At 61.4% G+C, this 18,641-nt stretch overlaps 1 protein-coding gene across 1 annotated transcript; it reads right to left on the bottom strand.

Annotated features, from left to right (window-relative positions):
* Positions 1-499: 499 nt before the first annotated feature.
* TUBGCP2 (tubulin gamma complex component 2) lies at positions 500-18,625 on the bottom strand. Its single transcript, XM_051824350.3, has 18 exons — positions 18,488-18,625; positions 15,972-16,177; positions 15,221-15,349; positions 14,613-14,789; positions 12,684-12,843; positions 10,240-10,447; positions 9,850-10,049; positions 9,377-9,566; positions 8,303-8,448; positions 7,823-8,003; positions 7,348-7,528; positions 4,686-4,858; positions 4,465-4,593; positions 3,994-4,114; positions 3,662-3,805; positions 3,220-3,348; positions 1,857-2,020; positions 500-1,153 (listed from the first exon to the last, which is right to left on the bottom strand). The coding sequence occupies exons 2-18, from the start codon at positions 16,119-16,121 to the stop codon at positions 1,018-1,020; spliced, it is 2,718 nt and encodes a 905-aa protein (XP_051680310.1). The 5' UTR covers positions 16,122-16,177; positions 18,488-18,625; the 3' UTR covers positions 500-1,017.
* Positions 18,626-18,641: the final 16 nt, after the last annotated feature.

Here is an 18,641-nt window from a genome sequence, read left to right as displayed (position 1 = left end):
CCCGGACCCACCCTGTGGCCTGAGCTGGAAGCTCAGCCTGGACCCCCACCAGAAGCAGGGGGAGGGAGAGCCTCCTGGGAGGGGCAGGAAACCTTGAGGGATTTCAGGCCAGAGGTCAAAGTAAGAGGGTGGGCTAGGACTTTGTCCCACAGATGGACTACAAGGGCCTTATCTGGGGCCTGGGGACAGCATGTTGTCTCCAGGACAGCAGGGCCACCCCCAACACGAAACACATGAAGATACCTGGGGCATCTTGGTGACGGACCCGCTGCTAGCGCTGGGGACAACACGGCTCCCGTGTGACTTTTCTCCCCTCCCTGCCCTGTTGTGAGTCACACGGGGGGAGATAGGGGGCTGCACAAGGGGCCAGCCATGTCCCTTCCTGAGAGCCGACCTGCACCCACAGAACACAGCTGCGCACCCTCACGGCTGGGGGACAGGGGCAGGTCAGCCCCGCGCTGGGGGCCGCTTCCTTGCTCACACACTTTGCACAACACCGTGTGGCAACATGTTTACTCCAGATCAGCCTATACACGGCACAGGGCAAGCCACCCAGCCCCACCGCCTTGGGTTCAGATCCACTTCCTCCTGACCTCCCAGCCCAGCTCCCTGCCTAAGGAACCCCCCCGGGTGGGTGTTCAGGGCTGGGTTTTCAAAGAGGCACACGTGAAATTCAGTAGGCAGGGGCAGCGTGGCCAGGGCTGGCTGTGCCGTCCACGCCAGAATTGGGGAACAGACAGGGCAGAAGTGTGGGGTGGGGGGAGCCAGGGGGTGAGCAATCCACCTACGGGAGGCCAGGAAGCTGCCCTCATCACAGGGACAAGGCTGCCCCCTAGCGGCTGAGCCCAGTGTCGCAGGAATCAAGGACGGCTCAGAACCAGGTGTTTCTGCTCGGCCTGTATGTGAGGCCCAACGCCCGGGAAACCCAGGAGAGCAGCAAACACTGACAGCAACTCGGACGCCTCCACGGCAGCCAGCGGCACGCAGCACCACAGCCTTCCAGCCTGCGGCCAGGGCTCACTGTGCAGTGACCGCCACCCTGGGCACTGCTGCCGGGGGTCCCCGGGGGCCAGGCACATGGGGGGCGGCCCTCTGGCTCCTCTCTGCAGACAGGCGCTCCAGGCGCTCCGCGTAGAAGCCGTTGAAGTCCAGCCTGTGGGGGAAAGGAGTAGAGCTGGGTCCTCTGGGGAGGAAAGGCACAGCCTCTTCAGCCCCGTGGACTCCTGCTGGGCCGCCCATCACAACCATGCACAGCCCACTGCCCAGCTCCAGACGGCCCTCACTGGCTTTTTTTTTTTATTCCAAAGGCAGGGTAACAAGAAGGAGGAGAGAGGGAAATGGGGAAGGGGGGGGGGAGGAGAGAGGGGGAAAGGGGGAGAAAGGTATCCTCTATCCTCTGGTTCACTCCCCAAATGGCCGTAATGGCTTGGCAGGGCAGGCCGAGGTCCAAGCACTTGGGCCATTTCCACTGTTCTCCCAGGTCATCAGCAGGAAGCTAGATGGGAAGTGGAGCAGCTGGGACTTGAACCTGCGCTCTGGGACGCAGACTCCAAAGCTGGCCCCTTCACAGCTTTTAAACGACACCGAGATGTGAACTTAGACACAAGAAAGCTCAAGACTGGCCTCCAGCAGACAAGGCTGCCGGTGTGAGGGGCAGGGCCTGCTCCGGGCTCCTGGTCACCCCAGTAGCCGCTGGCAACAGTTCCCTGCTTAGGAACTCAGGGTGTCTGTGTGGCACCTTCCTGAGGTCAAAAGCTCCCCTTCTTGCTCATGCCCACCCGAGGGACGGGGAGCTGCCCCTTCCCATGGGGCAGAGCGCAGAGCCTGCCTCTGCTGGCACAGGCCCCAGCACCCACCTGGAGATGACGCTGGCCATGCCGTGCTCACAGTCACTGGTGCTGTAGACACTCAGCCGGGCCAGAAGGTCAAGCAGATGGGCAGAGAAGTTCTTGTCGAAGTTGCTGATGGTGGCCTCGAAGCCAAAAGCCAGCTGAGAGGTATCCATGTGCTCGGTCAGGTGCTGAGGCGAGACAAAGACCAGAGCAGATGAGCAGGTGCCCTGTGGCCACCATACCTCCCTGTGGAGCCACAGGCTCTTTTTTTTTTTTTTAAAGGTTTATTTATTTGAAAGTCAGAGATGGGCCGGTGCTGTGGTATAGTGGGTTAAAGCCCCAGCCTGCAGCGCCGGCATCCCATAAGGGCGCTGGTTCAAGTCCTGGTTGTTCCGCTTCGATCCAGCTCTCTGCTATGGCCTGGAAAGTCAGTGGAAGATGGCCCAAGTCCTTGGGCTCCTGCACCCACGTGGAAGACCCAGAAGAAGCTCCTGGCTCCTGGCTTCGGATCAGCTCAGCTCTGGCCACTGCGGTCATTTGGGGAGTAAACCAGCAGATGGAAGACCTCTTTCTCTCTGGCTCTACCTCTGTAACTCTTTCAAATGAAAAAATAATTTAAAGAGAGAGGGAGAGAGAGGGGAAAGACACACAGGGAAGGAGAGGGAGAGGGAGAGGGAGGGAGGGAGGGAGGGGAAGCAAGAGAACGCTTCTATCCACTGGGTCACTCCTCAAATGGCTCCAATGGCCAGGGATGGGCCAGGCCGAAGCCAGGAGCCAGGAGCTCCATCCAGGTCTCCCACGTGGGTGCAGGAGTGCAAGGACTTGGGCCATCTTCTGCTTTCCCAGGAGCATCAGCAGGGAGCTGGATCAGCAGTGGAGCAGCCAGGTCTCAAGCCAGAGCCCATATGGGATGCTGGCTCTGCAGGCAGAGGCTTAGCTTTCTACACCACAGAGCCAGCCCCCAACCAGTTTTTTAATTACTGCACCGCTCACCCCTCCTTCTTTGAAAGAAAAAAGAAAAAATAGATCCAGGATGATTTCATGTGACAGAGGTGAGCAGCCGAGACCGGGGCACCTGGAGAACACGTCAGGCTCCTGCGGCCGCGGGGTGGGGGCAGCGCTGATGGAGCGCAGACTCCGCAGCACCCACGGCCCCTCCTCCTGCTGTCCCTGCGCTGCAGGCCAGCCTCTTCCTGTCCCTGACTGGGGCCACCGCGCCCCACTGGCTTCCTCTGCAGCCCCAGAGCGCACATGGCCCTTCCAGCCAAGGGCGAGCCACTGGTGCCCTGGGGTCAGCCCACACAACACCGTGCTTGTGTTGGGAACCTCAGGCACCAAGTTGCCGACCGCGGCGTGGCCATCAGAACAGGGGCCCAAGCCCACGCACCTTCCTGGCGGACTCCTTCTTGGTGCGCTCCTCGGCCCGCTCCGCCTCCGTGGGTGGCCCCAGCATGGTGCCGTGCTCCAGCGTCAGCCGGCCCAGCTCGCCGTCCAGTTTCATGCTCTGTGCGAACTTCTAGGGGTTCCCAGGGGAGAGCTGCTGTTAGCCCCGAGCGCAGGCTCTGGGTGCAGAAGGTGCAGTGGAGCACCAGCCGTGCCACGGCCTGCAGCTTCCCTGGGGACCTGGTATGCTCCAAGCACCTGCGCAGTGGGGCTCCCACCGCCACCCTCACCTTCCTCAGACCTCGAGCTGCTCCCGCCACTGGACACTCACTTTCGGCACCACCGTTTCTGGGTAACCATTTGTGACAAGGGCCCCAGATACAGAGCCCAGCGCGGCGGGGACATGTGGGAGGACAGCCGGGGCAGGCCTCGGGCACAGGGCGCACCTGCATGCAGTTGGTGAACATGACGCACACGGACATGAGCTTGGAGAAGACCTTCAGCAGCTCGGGGTTGGTCAGCATGCAGTCCTTCAGGCAGTTGTCCAGGAAGCTCGTGTGGTGGCCCAGGACGTCGTCGATGTTGCAGGCCTGCGGAGACAGGTCGGGCCTGTTCTCGGGGACGGCTGTGCCCAGGCCTCTCCCTGCCTCTCCTTCTCTCGTCCCCGTGCACTAGGCTGCACAAGCAGCAGCGGGAAGGAGCAACGCTGGGACGCTCGCCCAGCCCTCGCCGAGCCTGACCTGCACCTGGCCCTCGCAGCTTGGGAGGGGCCACTCACAGACTTGAGGTTCCGCTCCAGGACGTGCCAGGTGGGCTCCATGACCTCGAACATCATGTAGTACTGGATGTTCTGCACAAAGTTCAGCATGCGCTGCCGCAGGGTGAAGGCGCTGGCAAACCTGGGGACGCAGGGCAGAAGTGCGGCAGCCCCGTGCGGCGTCCACACACGCACACCGCAGTGCCGCTTCAGCGCCGGCTGGATGCTAGCACAGAGCTCTTGGGGCACCGGGGCCCACTCTGGCAGCATCAGATCTCCGGCATCGGCTCCCCGTCCCTGTGTCCTGCAGGACAGCACCCAGCAGCCTGACCTGGAGCCGCGCGCAGAGGCCCCCACCCTGGCGATGATCTCATCATGCGGGCAAATTCCCCCAGCACTGGCGGCCACTGGGCTGCCCGGCACCACACCGCCCCAGGAAAGCTGACGGGCAAGCATCATCACAGCCCTACGGCAGGGCCGGGGCACACGCACCACTTGGCCGAGGTCAGCGTGTGCTGCTTGGCAGTCTTGTTGCTGATCCAGACGTTGCAGAGCTGCCGCTCCACGTGCTTGCAGTAGAACATGTGCCGGAAGAGCATTTGGTAGCGCGTGAGGGCCTTCCTGTGGGGCGAGGCGGCGCTGTGCTCTGCACGCTCGGGCGGCGGGCACGCCTCAGCAAAGCCCCTGCAGCCGCCCGGGCGGCCGGCCCTCACCTGCTGATGATGAGCGACAGGGGCCACTTGACGATGTAGTCGAAGGAGAAGGCCTCCAGGCCGCTGAGCGTGAGCTCTGTGGGGTCCGCCTGGGCCATCGCCTTCTCCTGCCTGGTCTCGATGGCCAGGACCCGCAGCAGCTGGGTGACGAGGTCGTGAGGCATCAGGTCAATCTTGGGGGACAGAGAGAAGCAAGCATGTGCTTTTCAGAGGACAAAGCCCAGAGCACGCCTGCACGGTGGGCTGGAGGAGCAACTCGGGCTGCACACACAGCTCTGTGGACACCCTCGGTGCAGACCAGAGCACAGGACGCACACACAGAGGCGCTGCTCTCCAAGAGCCACGGCACAGTCACACAACCCTGACTCCCTCAGGCCGGGGACCTGTGCACCGGCGGGCACCAGGCTGAAGGTGGCACACGTGAGAGGTACAATTGCATCCCAGCCAACAGTGCTGCCCACCACAGCCGTGGACTCAGCCACGTGCCAGAGGCAGGGTGTGACTCCTTATAAATCAATAAAAAGAACGACACAGTAGAAAATAAAAGAACCCAAAATTTACAAGTGCATTTCTCAGAAAAGAGAAGCAAGGACAGAACAAAGCAAAACACGAGGTAGAGTTAGAAGCAGCGCAGCCAGGCCAGCGCTCGCCACCACCTGCAGAGTCCTGGACACAAGAGACGGGGCCGCCCACCCAGACACAGTGGGCAGCGGGCAGCTCCCGAGACACAGGTCCAGTGACATCAGCCCAGGAGTACAGGGCCCACATGTTCGGATGCAGCAGTCTGATCAGTACAAACTTTGCTTGTTAACAAAACCCTAACACAGGAAGCAAGAACAGGCCGAGTTCCCGGGGGCGCCAGCTCTGCAGTAATGGTGACGGCACCAGCAGCACTTCCAACTGCAGAGGACGGCAGAGGCAAAGCCTGCGGGGAACCAGGGTCTGGCACACCACTGCAGCCCCCGGAACCGCGGCACTGCCCCCAGGGGTACACGGAGGCCACACGAGTGGCAGCTCACACAGCTGAGGGGCTGCTTCCCGCTAACGCACCTGCGAGATGGCGGAGGACCCCCCCCCTTGAGCAGGGCCATTCAGCCTGGCCCAGCCCTGGCTGTTGTGGGCATTTGGGGAGTGAACCAGCAGATGGAAGCTCGCTCTCTCTGTCCCTTGCCTTTCTTTCTTTCTTTTCTTTTCTTTCTTTCTTTTTTTTTTTTTTTTTTAAAGATTTATTGATCTGGCCGGCGCCACGGCTCACTAGGCTAATCCTCCGCCTTGCGGCGCTGGCACACCGGGTTCTAGTCCCGGTCGGGGTGCTGGATTCTGTCCTAGTTGCTCCTCTTCCAGGCCAGCTCTCTGCTGTGGCCAGGGAGTGCAGTGGAGGATGGCTCAAGTACTTGGGCCCTGCACCCCATGGGAGACCAGGATAAGTACCTGGCTCCTGCCTTTGGATCAGCACGGTGCGCCGGCTGCAGCGCGCCAGCCATTGGAGGGTGAACCAACGGCAAAAGGAAGACCTTTCTCTCTGTCTCTTTCTCTCACTGTCCACTCTGCCTGTCAAAAAAAAAAAAAAAAAGATTTATTGATCTGAAAGTCAGAGATACACTGAAAGAGGAGAGGCAGGGAGAGAGAGGTCTTCCACCTGCTGGTTCATTCCCCAGATGGCTGCAACAGCCAAAGCTGTGCTGATCCGAAGCCAGGAGCTTCTTCCAGGTCTCCCACGCGAGTGCAGGGGCCCAAGCACTTGGGCCATCTTCTACTGCTTTCCCTGCCATAGCAGAGAGCTGGATTGCAAGTGGAGCAACCGGGACTAGAATCCGGCATCCCATGTGGTGCTTCAGGCCAGGGCTTTAACCCACTGCGCCGTAGTGCCAGCCCCATGTCCCTTGCCTTTCAAATGAGCAAATAAACCTTAGCAAAATTTTACACAACTGAATCATTGAGTATCCTCTCCAACCGCGACAGGCTAAAGCTGGAGAAGTAGCAGATGGAAAACTGCAAAATCCACAAAGACGTGGAACCTAAACACACTCCAACCACCAATGAACGGGGCAGGAGAAACCACAGGGGACCCGAAAAAGCCTGAGGCACATGGAGCAGGGAACCGAATCAGAGCACAGGCAGTGAGAGCAGGGCCCGGGGCGCCCCAGCTGTGAGTGCCAACCCTGCCGACGAAGACCCCATAAAATGAAAACCAAACCACACCCCAAACCAGGGGAAAGCAAAGCAGATTAGAGACCAAAGGGAGAACAGAGCAGCAGAGGGAGCCTGCAAGAGCCGGCACTGGGAAAGACCAGGAACTGACAGCTGCAAGCTGTGCTGATGGCGACAGACACAAACCTCCAAAAGTGGAAACCTCCAGACAGGAAGGACAACGGGACTGGGAACCAGGACAGGCGACAGAGGCAGGGGACTGCCCAGGCTGACTCGGGAACCAAGGGACGTGGGCAGCCTCCGCCCACGGGCAAAGCAGCTGGGACTCAAAAGGAGACGCAGACACCTCCCAACAAGGAAAAGCCCAGGACCCCACAGACGTCCAGACCTGACAGCACCCCTGAAACAGGACACGGCCGGCCCCCAAGGCCAGCACACAGCCAAGCGCGGGCGTGGAACGGCAGCAGCAACTCCGCGGCAGGGTGACAGACGCAGGGCCGCCCGCGCCCACCTTGAGGTCGTCTTTGAAGGGGTCGGTGTTGGCGGTGCTCATGCGCAGGGCCAGCTCCAGCAGCGCCTCCAGCCGCGTGGGCACGATGTCCTCCACCGGCTTCCTGAGCTCCTCCTCGGTGAGGTCCATGAAGTGCACGAAGAAGTCCCCCTGGTCCATCAGGAAGTAGCGCTTGATGGACCTGCGGCAGGACGGGCGGTCACGAGTGGACACAGGCGCCCGAAAGGGGCTGGGACCCAAGACAGGAGCAGAGGCTGCCAGGAGCAGCTGGGGCGCCCGGGCAGGGGTGGGGTTGGGTGGGGAGCCAGGAAGCTGGGAGCAGGTGACACATGGCAGACACCGTGGAGGGGTGGCAGGTGGGAGACCCTTCAGAGACCACACAGCCCTCAGGACGAGGCTGCTGCGGTGGCCCCTGGGGGCGGATCCCTCCCCCACCTCCCGCTCTGGGGCTGAGGTGGGCAGGCACCCAGCCGACCTCAAGTGCGCCAGCAGCTCCTGCTCGTCCATCAGGAAGTCCAGCAGCACCCTGCTGGCGTAGTTGAAGGCCTTCTCGATCTGCTCCACGTACGCCCGCTCCTTCAGCGTGTAGATGATCTCCTTCGCCACCGGGCAGGTGACGTCGTGGCCACACTCTCGGACCACATTCAGGTACTTTCCTGAGCAGAGAGAAGGGTTGCCAGGCTCTCACAAGCCCCACCCACCCGCCCTCTGGCTGCAGACTTCCGGGGGGAGGGGCTCTGCCGGGAGCAGAGGACAGCACCAGGGGATGTCTGCGTGGGTCCCAGGCTGTGAGACGGGGACTGGGCTGGCCTAGTAGGCACAGGGCCCTGACAGCTTCTGTGGCACCAACATTGTCAAAGGTCAGGCAGAGTCACCCAGCGGCAGGGACCACAGCAGGTGCGCGGCTGGGCTGTGCCCAGGCAGAGTCCCTGGCAGGGGCCTCCAGGGCCCGCACCTGTGCTCAGGATCTTGTCGGCCATCTTCTGCAGGAAGGACGGGATCTGCTGCGGCACGATGGTGTACCGCTGGTCCCAGTACCTGTCGTTGTAGTCCTCCTGGATCTTCTCCTTGCGCAGCTCATGCTCCTCAACCATGAACTCGCTGCAAGCCACGGGGCCCAGGTGTGAGCAAAGCAAGCGGCTTCCAGCACCACCCCGGGGCACTCGCTTCCACCAACCCTGCAAGGGCCGTCACTTCTCAACCGTGAGTTACAATAAACCTACAGGAGCTGCCACCTGGGGCACTGGCACCTTATCCCGAATGGGCTCAAGTCTCTGCTTCCAACCCAGCTCTCTAGGAAGGCAGTGACCAATGGCCCAAACTAGGCCCCTGCCGGCCACGTGGAAGACCCAGATGGGGTCCTGGGCTCCCAGCTTTGCCCCGGACCAGCCTCAGCCACTGTGGCCATCTGGGGAGTAAACCAGCAGATAGGTGATCTCTCTCTCTCTCTCTCTCACCTCTCCGTCTCTGTCTCTTTCAAATAAATGAACCTTTAAAGAATAAAATGAACCTAGAAACCTCACCCCGAAACTGGATATTTAACCTGGAGTCAGGGGAACTCAAGGGTGCACAGAGCTGGATGGCGACTGATCTACCTCTCCTGGAATTTAGCATTTGCCTCCACGATGAACACAGGCTCTGAAACAGCACTGGCGTCAGGGGCCGTGAGCCCGACACCGTCAGGGCATATTCCCGAGGAGTCACCGTGGCAAGCTGGGCGCTGTGGTGTGAGGCCCAGCCAGACGCCTGCACTGCAGGCTCACTTCTCCCATCTTAACACCAAAGAACCAAAGCTCTGGGTGTGGACAGTGCCCCCGTCACTCGAACGCCCACAGCGGAAGCACCTACAGGCAGTGTCACACCTGGAAGCCCAAGGATCCCGAATCAAGGCAGCGCCAACGTCCCCTACACAACACACTAGTCACCGGGTGCAGCCAATCGCACCCCAGCCCTCGGCTGTGCACACAGGCTCTGTCTGGGGGACGGCGGCCGCGCATGGCCACGGGGCCCTGGCTGAGCAGGGGCCTACCTGTAGGGGTCATGGATGATCCCCCGATAGATCCACCTCTCCAGAACCTCAAAGTAGGGTGCGCTGGCCGCCTTGGTCAGGTACAGGCACAGCTCCTGAGCCTGGCTGTCGCCTGTGTAGTTGAAGCTCCTGTCGTGGAGCAGGCTCAACGTTGCTCCCCCGAGGCACTCACCCTTATCCACAGAGGTGGCTGCAGGGAGCAGGGGGGCTCAGAGCTGGGGACCCACAGGCGTCTCCTGGGGCTCCTCCCACTCTCATGCGACAGGTGCTCCTCCTCTGGGAGCACCCCCAACTGTGAAGATGTCACCGGCACCTAAAGCTCGTCAAAAAGCTCCCGGGCTTTCTCCCACAAATCCGTAAAACATAAAGCAACACAGGCTTTGGTACAGGCCTCTGGGTCTGGAAGTGCGAACCACACAGCCCCTCCCGGCCTGGACCGCCCCTCACGCGCTGCCCCCAGGCTGGCTGCATACCGAGGGAGGCCAGGATGTCCACGGTGCGCATGGCCGGCTGCACGTAGAACCAGAGCTTCTGCAGGGACAGGAGACCCTGCCTGTGCAGCTGCTCCAGCTGTGTGACCAGGATCAGGTACTCCTTCACGAGGGTGCGCATGGCGGCCGCCAGGGCGTGGTTCACCTGCCCGTACTCGAAGGACGACTTCTCCTCAATGAACCTGCCAGGAAAACACCCCAGGGCCGCCCTGAGCAGGAGCACAGGGCTCACTCAGCCCCGTCCCTGCTGGAAGCAGGGAGCCAGGACGCCGGGCAGGGACTTGCCCCACAGCGGGACAGGCACGGCCTCTGCGCTCACCAGCAGACGCCTTGTTGCCTACACAGGACGGGCTCCTGGGGCTGAGCACCTACCTGGTCACGGTGGAATAGCTGGCAGCCACGGGGAGAATTCTGTTTACCAGCTCCCGGATGGACAGGTCCAGGTTGGGGTCCACGAGGAAGGTGCGGCTCTGCCTCCCGGCCAGGGGCTGGGCAGTGATATACTTGCCATCCACACCCACCAGCACGTACAGCAAGTCCTCCACCACAGCGGACTCCTGGGAAGCCAAGGGCAGCGCACCTGCAGGGCACAGACGGGGCAGGCTCGCAGGGCCCCACTGGCCAGTCACACCTGCCTTCACTGGCACAGGCAGTCAGTGACTTCAAGTGACCGCAGGTCAGGAGCTCAGACACTGTGGCAGCAAGGCAGGTGCAGACTGCCCCGGCTCCTCCCACTGAGCACAGGCCCTGGACACCTGACACCTGGGGGGCACAGCGGGGGCAGCGTGCTCCCAGCACCAGCCATGCTTGTAGGCTCCTCCTTAAGATGACACCGTTCCAAACTTGAAGAACTCAACTGTTTTCACTCCCCAGATGGCTGCAACAGCCGGGGCTGGGCCCAAGCCAGGAGCCACACCTCCTTCTGGGTCTCCACATGGGTGCAGGAGACTAAGCACCTTAGCCATCTTCTGCTGCCTTCCCAGGTGTATTAGAAGGGAGCTGGATGAGAAGCAGAGCAGCCGGACTTGAACCATCGCTCCAGTGTGGGAGGGATGCTGGCACTGCAGGTGGCGGCCCAACCTGCTGTGCCGACACCCGCCCCAAGAACTGCGTTTCTGTCACATGCACCGAGACGGCTGCAGGATGCATGCAACCTGACAGACCGCCGAGCAGCAGGAGCGAACCTCCAGCTGACAGTGGGGCTGTCCCGGATGTCCCCACACACTCAGTGGGGGCCAATCAACCAGGGTGCAGGGGGCCAGCACTGGTGCAGTGGGTTAAGCCGCAGCTTTCAGCACCAGCATCCCTTACTGCAGTACTGACTCAAGGGCCTGCTGCTCTGTTTTCCATCCAGCTGCCTGCTAACGGCTTGGGATGCAGCACAAGACGGCCCAGGTGCGTGGGCCCTGCACCCATGTCGGGGACAAGGATGGAGTTCCTGGCTCTTCTGGCTTCGGCCTGGCCTAGCTCCGGCCACTGTGGCCATTTGGGGAGTGAACCAGAGGTTGGAAGATCTCAATCTTTAAACATGAAACCAGAAAGCCACAGCCTGGGACCTTGTGGGGGCATTAGAGGGCACACTTGTGTGGTTCACAAAACCACTGAGCGTGGCCTCACACACCTGCTGGGAAGGGAAGTGTCCCACAAGGGCAGCGGAGGCTGGCCCAGGCAGCAGCCACGTGGCAAACACTGGGATCACAGCGCTTGCTCCTGTGCTCGCAGCTCCGTTTCTCCCCAGGCCTGTCCTGTTTCTCCCGGGCCTGAAGGCCCGACTCCAGCGACATCTGACCCCACCTCTGCTGGCCTGTCCTGTTTCTCCCGGGCCTGAAGGCCCGACTCCAGCGACATCTGACCCCACCTCTGCTGGCCTGTCCTGTTTCTCCCCGGGCCTGAAGGCCCGACTCCAGCGACATCTGACCCCACCTCTGCTGGCCTGTCCTGTTTCTCCCCGGGCCTGAAGGCCCGACTCCAGCGACATCTGACCCCACCTCTGTTGGCCTGTCCTGTTTCTCCCGGGCCTGAAGGCCTGACTCCAGTGACATCTGACCCCACCTCTGCTGGCCTGTCCTGTTTCTCCCCGGGCCTGAAGGCCCGACTCCAGCGACATCTGACCCCACCTCTGCTGGCCTGTCCTGTTTCTCCCCGGGCCTGAAGGCCCGACTCCAGCGACATCTGACCCCACCTCTGCTGGCACTCAGGTGCTGCCTCTGGCTCACTCCCACCACTCGGCTCACCTCGGCCTGGAAGCCCTGGGGAGCAGCACAAGTGCTGTGCGAGCGCGCGCTTCACTTCCCCAGGTGCTCACCTGGGTGCCGCATCTGGCCGCGAGTCTGCTCCCTCAACAGTGTGTGCTGACCGCCTGCGATGCCACTCCGCATGCCCGCCACTGCACGAGTGCAGAGACCAGACAGCAAGGAAAGCAGGCGCATGGCATCACCCTGCCACACTAGGCGTGACCACAGTGTGGACAGCCGTGGGGGCACTGCTGGGATTTCTGGCTGAGCTCTGAGGGTGCACAAGGCTTCATGAATACTCCAGGGACAGGGGTACGAGGTGCCAGCGCCCCCAAACAGACTGGCCAGAGACAGGCTGAGGGCCAGACGGTGCCAGCCTGGCTGAGCTGCTCACCGTGGGGGGGGGGGGGATCAGCGTCCCTGGAGAGGCCACAAAGAACAGAGGCTGACACCAGACAGCTACACGGAGGCCAGAGAGGGACCCAGAGGACAGCAGGGAGCAGCTGGCGACGGCCCCGCCATCACCACGTGAGTAGACGTGCTCTGTTGTCGCCAGGAGTCAGAAGCAAACCCCTTACCTACCTATAGGCAAAGCCACGTCAGTGCTCAGCCCAGAGGCAATCAGAAAGTCGCCGGCCAGTGCTGGCCTCTCATACACCCACGCTGGAAAGACAGGCAAGGGCTGGCCCAAATTCTTCTTGTTCTGCTTGTCTCGAAGCATCTTTCTTGTGAGTTCTAAAGACTGGTGAGGACATTTTTAAAGAAGCAGAAAGACATACTTCAGTGAGCGTACTGGTGGTGGGGCTGGCGCTGTGGCGTAGCAGGTAAAGTCATCGCCTGCAGTGCTGGCATCCCATGGGGCACTGGTTTGAGTCCCAGCTGCTCCACTTCACATCCAGCTCTCTGCAAATGTGCTTGGGAAAGCAATGGAAGATGGCCCAAGTCCTTGGGCCCCTGCATTCACATGGGAGACCCGGAAGAAGCTCCTGGCTCCTGGCTTCGGATCAGCCTAGCTCCAGCCTTTGCGGCCAATTGGGGAGTGAACAAGTGGTTGAAGACTTCCTCTCTCTCTCTGCCTCTCTGTAACTCTGCCTTTCAAATAAATAACTAAATCTTTAAAAAAATAAAAAGACACTGGTGAAATCAACACACCTGTGGCATCACAGTCGCTCATTTCACACACAGGAGTTTATCAAGCAGAGAGGAAGCCAGCTACAACACCAGGGCTGGAGAACAGGACAGATGGGAGGCCTGGTCCCCTTTCTCAGGGGTCTTGGTCCAGTAAGGGGCCCACAGCAAGTCCCAGGTACCATACAGAATCACACCCAGGAGAGGCAAGAAGTATAAGAGGAAAAAACAACCCAGAGATCTGGGGAAGCACCCAGACTAAGAGGAAGCAGACAGGAAGCAAGACTCCTGGTGGCCCAGGAAGGCTGAGCCTCACTAGCGCTACTTATCTCTTGCATCTGGAATTCCAGAATGTTCACTCACTTATCTGAGGCAGGAGTCAGCACTCCGATCCACTTTCTGCTCTCCAAATGCCTGTACTGGGGGGAACAGGGCCAGGCCAAAGGCAGGAGTCAGGATCTCAATCCAGGTCCCCAGGTGGCCGGCAGGTACCTAACCACTTGAGCCATCCATCACCTGCTTCTGCACTGTCAGGACGCTGCGGCCACGAACTGGAGCTGGGAATTGAAGCCACGTGCTCTACCAGAGAACTGGGCATCGTAACCACTGGGCTACAAGCCAGCTCCCGTCCAGAACTCCCAAGGACAGTCACCCTGGAGAGCGAGGCTCCGCATCAAGCCTCTGCTCCCCTAAATGCAGGTTGATTTACTAATTATCAAAGATTTATTTGAAAAGCAGAATTACAGAAAGAGAGGAACAGAGAACAGAGATATTAATCCATCTGCCATCCACTGGTTCACTTTCCAAATCACTAAAACGGCCGGGGGTGGGTCAGGCTGAGGCTGTGAGCCCAGAGCTCCACCCTGGTCTCCCACCTGGGTAGCAGGGCACTCAGGCCGTCCTCTGCTGCTTTCCCGGCACAGCAGCAGGGAGTTGGATCAGAAGTGGAGCAGCTGGGACCCAAACCAGCGCTCAGACAGGATGCCAGTGTTGCAGGCAGTGGCTTAACCTGCTGCACCACAATGCTGGCCCACAGTTGTTTTTTTTTTTTTTTTTTAAGTTTTCTTTAAAAGGCAGAGTTACACAAACAGAGAGGGAGAGACAGGGAGCAATCTTCCATCCACTCGTTCACTCCCCAAACAGCCACAATGGCCAGAGCTTCTCCTGGGTCTCCCATGTGGGTGCAGGGGCCCAGGGATCTGGGCCGTCCTCTGCTGCTTTCCCAGGCACACTGGTGGGCAGCTGGATCAGAAGTGGAGCAGCTGGGACTAGAATTTGTGCCTGTATGGAATACCAGTGTCTCAGGCTGGCCACACCACAGTGTCAGCCCACAACAGAGAAGCGCCCACCCGGCTGGCGCTGTGGCCACCATGGCTGTGATACCTGCTGCAGCGTGGAGCCCGTGGTCACGCTGCCCAGCTGCTTTCTGAGCTCTTCCAGCTCCTGCATGGACATCTTGGAGGCCGTGGCGGAGACGCTGAAGCCGGCAGCACTGCTGGCGGCAGCGCTGGCCGCGAGCTCGCCTCTGTCCTTCGCATTCTGATGCAGATACTGCAGGGTCTGAAACATGCAGACTGTGTGTCCACAACGGGCCGGCAGAGTCTGTGCACCTCACTGGACAGTCACGCCCGGTCCTTTCTAACTCAGATGCCCACACGGGACACGAGGAGGGCCCTGCAGCCCCACAGGGAGGACACTCTGCAGTCTGCTCTGAGCTGTCCTTGTGGTCAGCACGTCCAGCGGCCCCTGAGCCTGGACTAGAGGACAGAAACCAGCAGGTCACTGGCTGGGCCCCTCTGCCTCATGTTCTCCTCACACCCGGTGCAGACCCACCCAGCCGAGGTGACGCCCGCTCGACGCACCGGCACCTGGCCTCCGGGCGTTACTGGCAGGGGGCAGGTGGGAGCTGGGCAGCAGGCACACGTCACTCGGCTCTGAGACCCTGGAGAGCGCCCTTCCCAGCGTCCCCATGTTGGGCACAGGGCGCCTACCTCTCTGTCTTCTGTAAGCTTTGACAACAGGTACACCAGGGGGTCAAGGTTCCTCGTGTTTTTGGATTTCAGTTCATCGTATTTCTTTAGAAAGTCTTCTGGAGTGCGGGAAAACTCAGCAATTTTAACCTTAAAAGCACACACATAAGTGATTTAATGGCCACAATTAAAGTCAAAAAAAACTAAACCAGGTCAGCTAAGTTACCCTATTTGTCTCTGAAAGAAAACTAACGACTCCACACAGACCCAGGCCTTGCCACGCAGCTGCTCTCGGGTCAGGCCGTGAGGGCTTTGGCCACTCGCGAGCCCCACATCTCCTGCTGTCCACGGCCCAGAGCTCGCGTGGCCGAGGGTGCTCCTGTGTGCCCCTCAGCCCCCCATCCACACGTGATCTGTCACATCCTGCCATTGCTCCGCCATCTAAATAAAACTTCCCCACTCATTTTTAGAAGACTTCAAATTCAAGATCACTTTCCACTGAAGACTTTATTTTGAACGACGTATTACTTGAACAGAGAAACAGTGCTTTAAAGGGATTTCAACGTGGCCAACGCCAGCAGCTTCTCTTCCTGTTCACAGGAAAGGCTGTGGTCTCTCCCCGGTCTCCACTTACTCATCTCTGGGGTGGGCAAAGGGCAGGAGCTGGTGTGAGACGCGGGCCGGCCTGGTGTGCAGGATGTGGTCACGGGCACCAGGGACGGGACCCGCCAGCGTGGTCCCGCAAGGCCCTGCGGAGCGGGCAGGCGCTCACCTTGGCGCTGTGGGCGGAGACGGTGGTGGAGACGTAGGGCGTCCGGTTCTTCTGCAGCAGGTCGATGTAGACCTCAGCCCCGTCGCCCCCGTGCACACGCAGCAGGCTGAGCAGCTCGTTGACGTCGTGGTGAATCCGAAACTCACTCATGGCTGCGGCTCCCCGTCACCAGCATCGCGGTGCGCCTTCCAGAGGGGAAACCAAGCCTGCAGCACACGGTGACGAGGACCTGACGTGCCACGGCTGGGCCCTGAACAGGGCAACTCGGCCCCAGCCCCCAGCTCCTTCCTGACCACCTGCCGCCTCCGTGTGCCGCCAGCTGCATGGCACTCAGCTATGCCACAGACCAGACAACCAGCCCCAGCGGGAAGAATCATTGTGACCCCAAAGGTCTTAATTCTTTTTTTTTTATGATAGGCCAAGTGACACAGAGAAAGAGAGAGAAAAGGAGATCTTTTATCTGCTGGTTCACTCCCCAAATGGCCGCAGCAGCTGGGGGTGGGCCGGGCCCAAGCCAGGAGCCGGGAAGCCCATCCAGGCTCTCCCACGTGGTGCAGGGGCCCAAGCACTGGGGCTTCCTGGGGCTTTCCCAGGTGCATCAGCAGGCAGCTGGCCTGGAGGCAGAGCAGCCAGGACTTGAACCTGCGCCCCCACATGGATGCCGCCGTCACAGATGGTGAGCCAACCCGTGTGCCAGTGCCGGCTCCCTCTGTCCTCCACCAGGGAGCCCTCAGCTGGTGGACAGAACAGACACGGCAGCTCTGCCCCTTTGGGACTCCAGGATTTGGACAGGCCGGGGGAGGGATGCTGTGCACAGGCCAAATGCATGGAGAGTGGAGCCGGGTCACGCGCGGGAGGCCCCCTCCAGGCTCTCCACCCTCTGTGTGCCGCCGCCTCCCAGGACCCACACGCTGCTTCTTCCTGCCCAGGCCCAGCTCAGGATGGGCAGGCCCCGGAGGGCGTCACGTTCTCACTGCTCCCTACACTGTTCGCCTGGGGTCATTTCAGCTCAGCCTGCCCAGGTCATCAGCTGTCCTAGGGTCCCATGTCAGTCAGACGCTCCCAGTGGACAGCAGCAGACTACACAGGCGTCCCCACCGCACTGGTGCCTGCTGCTGCCGGGGCTGCCCAGGCACTCGTGATGGGCCCGAGGGCACTGTGACTTCCCCAGACCCAAAAGCAGACTTGACAGCCCTAGAAAACCACTTGGCGTCCAACCTGGAACCTACAAGTAACGTGCAAATCCTGGAAGTCAGAGGCAAAATGATTCATGTCTGTGTTTTCTGAGTGACGGTCTCCCACCAAGTTCTCAAAGGCTCTGTGATTCCAAAATGGTTAAGAACCACTCCACAGGGCCAGCGCTGAGGCGTAGCGGGTAAAGCTGTCGCCTGCAGTGCCGGAATCCCACACGGGCGCAGGTTCCAGTCCCAGCTGCTCCACTTCCAATCCAGCTTTCTGCTGTGGCCTGGGAAAGCAGCAGACGGTGGCCCAAGTCCTTGGGCCATGTGGGAGACCTGGAGGGAGCTCCAGCCACTGCGGCCATTTGGGGAGTGAACCAGCAGACGAAGACCTCCTCTCCCTAACATAAAACAAACAAAACCCCCACCGTGCCAGCAAGCTACCGGCCCCACAGCTTCAGCGAGGCCAAGCTCTAAGTCAGACGCCCCAGCAAGCACACCAAAGGCGCCAGGCACTCGGCTTCCCGACCACGGCTGAGCGTCGGGGTGGACTCGGTCTCCTGGTCACCGCACGGGCATCCCACACTGGCCGCACGCTTCCGAGTCGGGAGGTGCTCACAGCAGCCCACGGGGCAGCACGAGGCCAGCAGGGAGCGGACGCCGGCACCCCGGGGAGTCGCCGATGCTGCCGGGCAGGCGCGGGAGGCCCAGGCCGGTTCCCACACCGCCGCCCCGCGCCCAACACCACCAGAGCCTCCTCGGACCCCCGGCCGCCAGGCCTCCTGAAGCCGGGGGCTGAGGTTCACGGTGGCCAGGTGGACACCAGGTCAAGCGCGCTGAGGGTGGGCCAGAGTCACGCATCGGACGCCACCCGCGGCCAAGAGGCTCGAGGGGTGCAACGTCCAGGCACTGACGCCAACCCGGCTGTCGGCCGGGCCGCTCTCCGGGTCTTGGACACTCCCGCGTCCTCGGCTCTGCGTCCGCGGGCACCCGGAGGCCGTCGCCTCCCGGCGTCCAGCCCGAGCTCGCGCGGGGTCACGCGGGGCCTCGGCCGCTCCGACCAGGTGGGCGCGCGCCCCCGACCAGGCTCCAGGGGTGCCGTCTGCCCGTCCCAGCACGGAAGGACCCTCCCCTCGGGCCGCACGGCGCGTCCTGGGCGCTGCCACCGCTTCCAGGGTCCCGACCGCGACGCGGGCGCTACAGGCCCCTCCGGCGGGAGCCAGCTCCGGGCCACAGGAACCGCGGCCCGGCGGGCGGAAGAGGACGGCTCGGGCCAGCGGCCCGCCCGAACCCCTGCCGGCCTTCGGAGCCCACTCAGCCCCACCACCCCGGACTCACCAGACCCCGAGGCGACCACCCAGTCCCGCGCCGCCTGCCGCCGCCGGAAGCGCACCGACGTCACATCCGGGCGGCAAGTAGGGCCCGCCCCCGGAAGCGCGCTGACGTCACGGCGCACCCTACGTTCGAGGTGGGCAGTGGCCGGCAGGCTGGG

Source organism: Oryctolagus cuniculus, chromosome 15 (genome assembly GCF_051225735.1).
Source record: "Oryctolagus cuniculus isolate XC-2025 breed Fujian yellow rabbit chromosome 15, ASM5122573v1, whole genome shotgun sequence".
Lineage (NCBI taxonomy): Eukaryota > Metazoa > Chordata > Mammalia > Lagomorpha > Leporidae > Oryctolagus > Oryctolagus cuniculus.
Note: the sequence above shows the minus strand (reverse complement) of the source record. Positions and strands in the feature narration are given on the sequence as shown.

What these genes read in the sequence shown, in the direction of transcription:
- TUBGCP2 (XM_051824350.3), bottom strand. Translation starts at nt 16,121, where the DNA reads ATGAGTGAGTTTCGGATTCACCACGACGTCAACGAGCTGCTCAGCCTG. An exon ending in CGGGCTCCACGCTGCAGCAG is followed by an intron (nt 12,844 to 14,612) that starts GTATCACAGCCA and finishes TGTCCTCACCAG; the next exon opens with TCTTTAGAACTCACAAGAAA. An exon ending in CCTTCAAAGACGACCTCAAG is followed by an intron (nt 4,859 to 7,347) that starts GTGGGCGCGGGC and finishes CTGTCCCCCAAG; the next exon opens with ATTGACCTGATGCCTCACGA.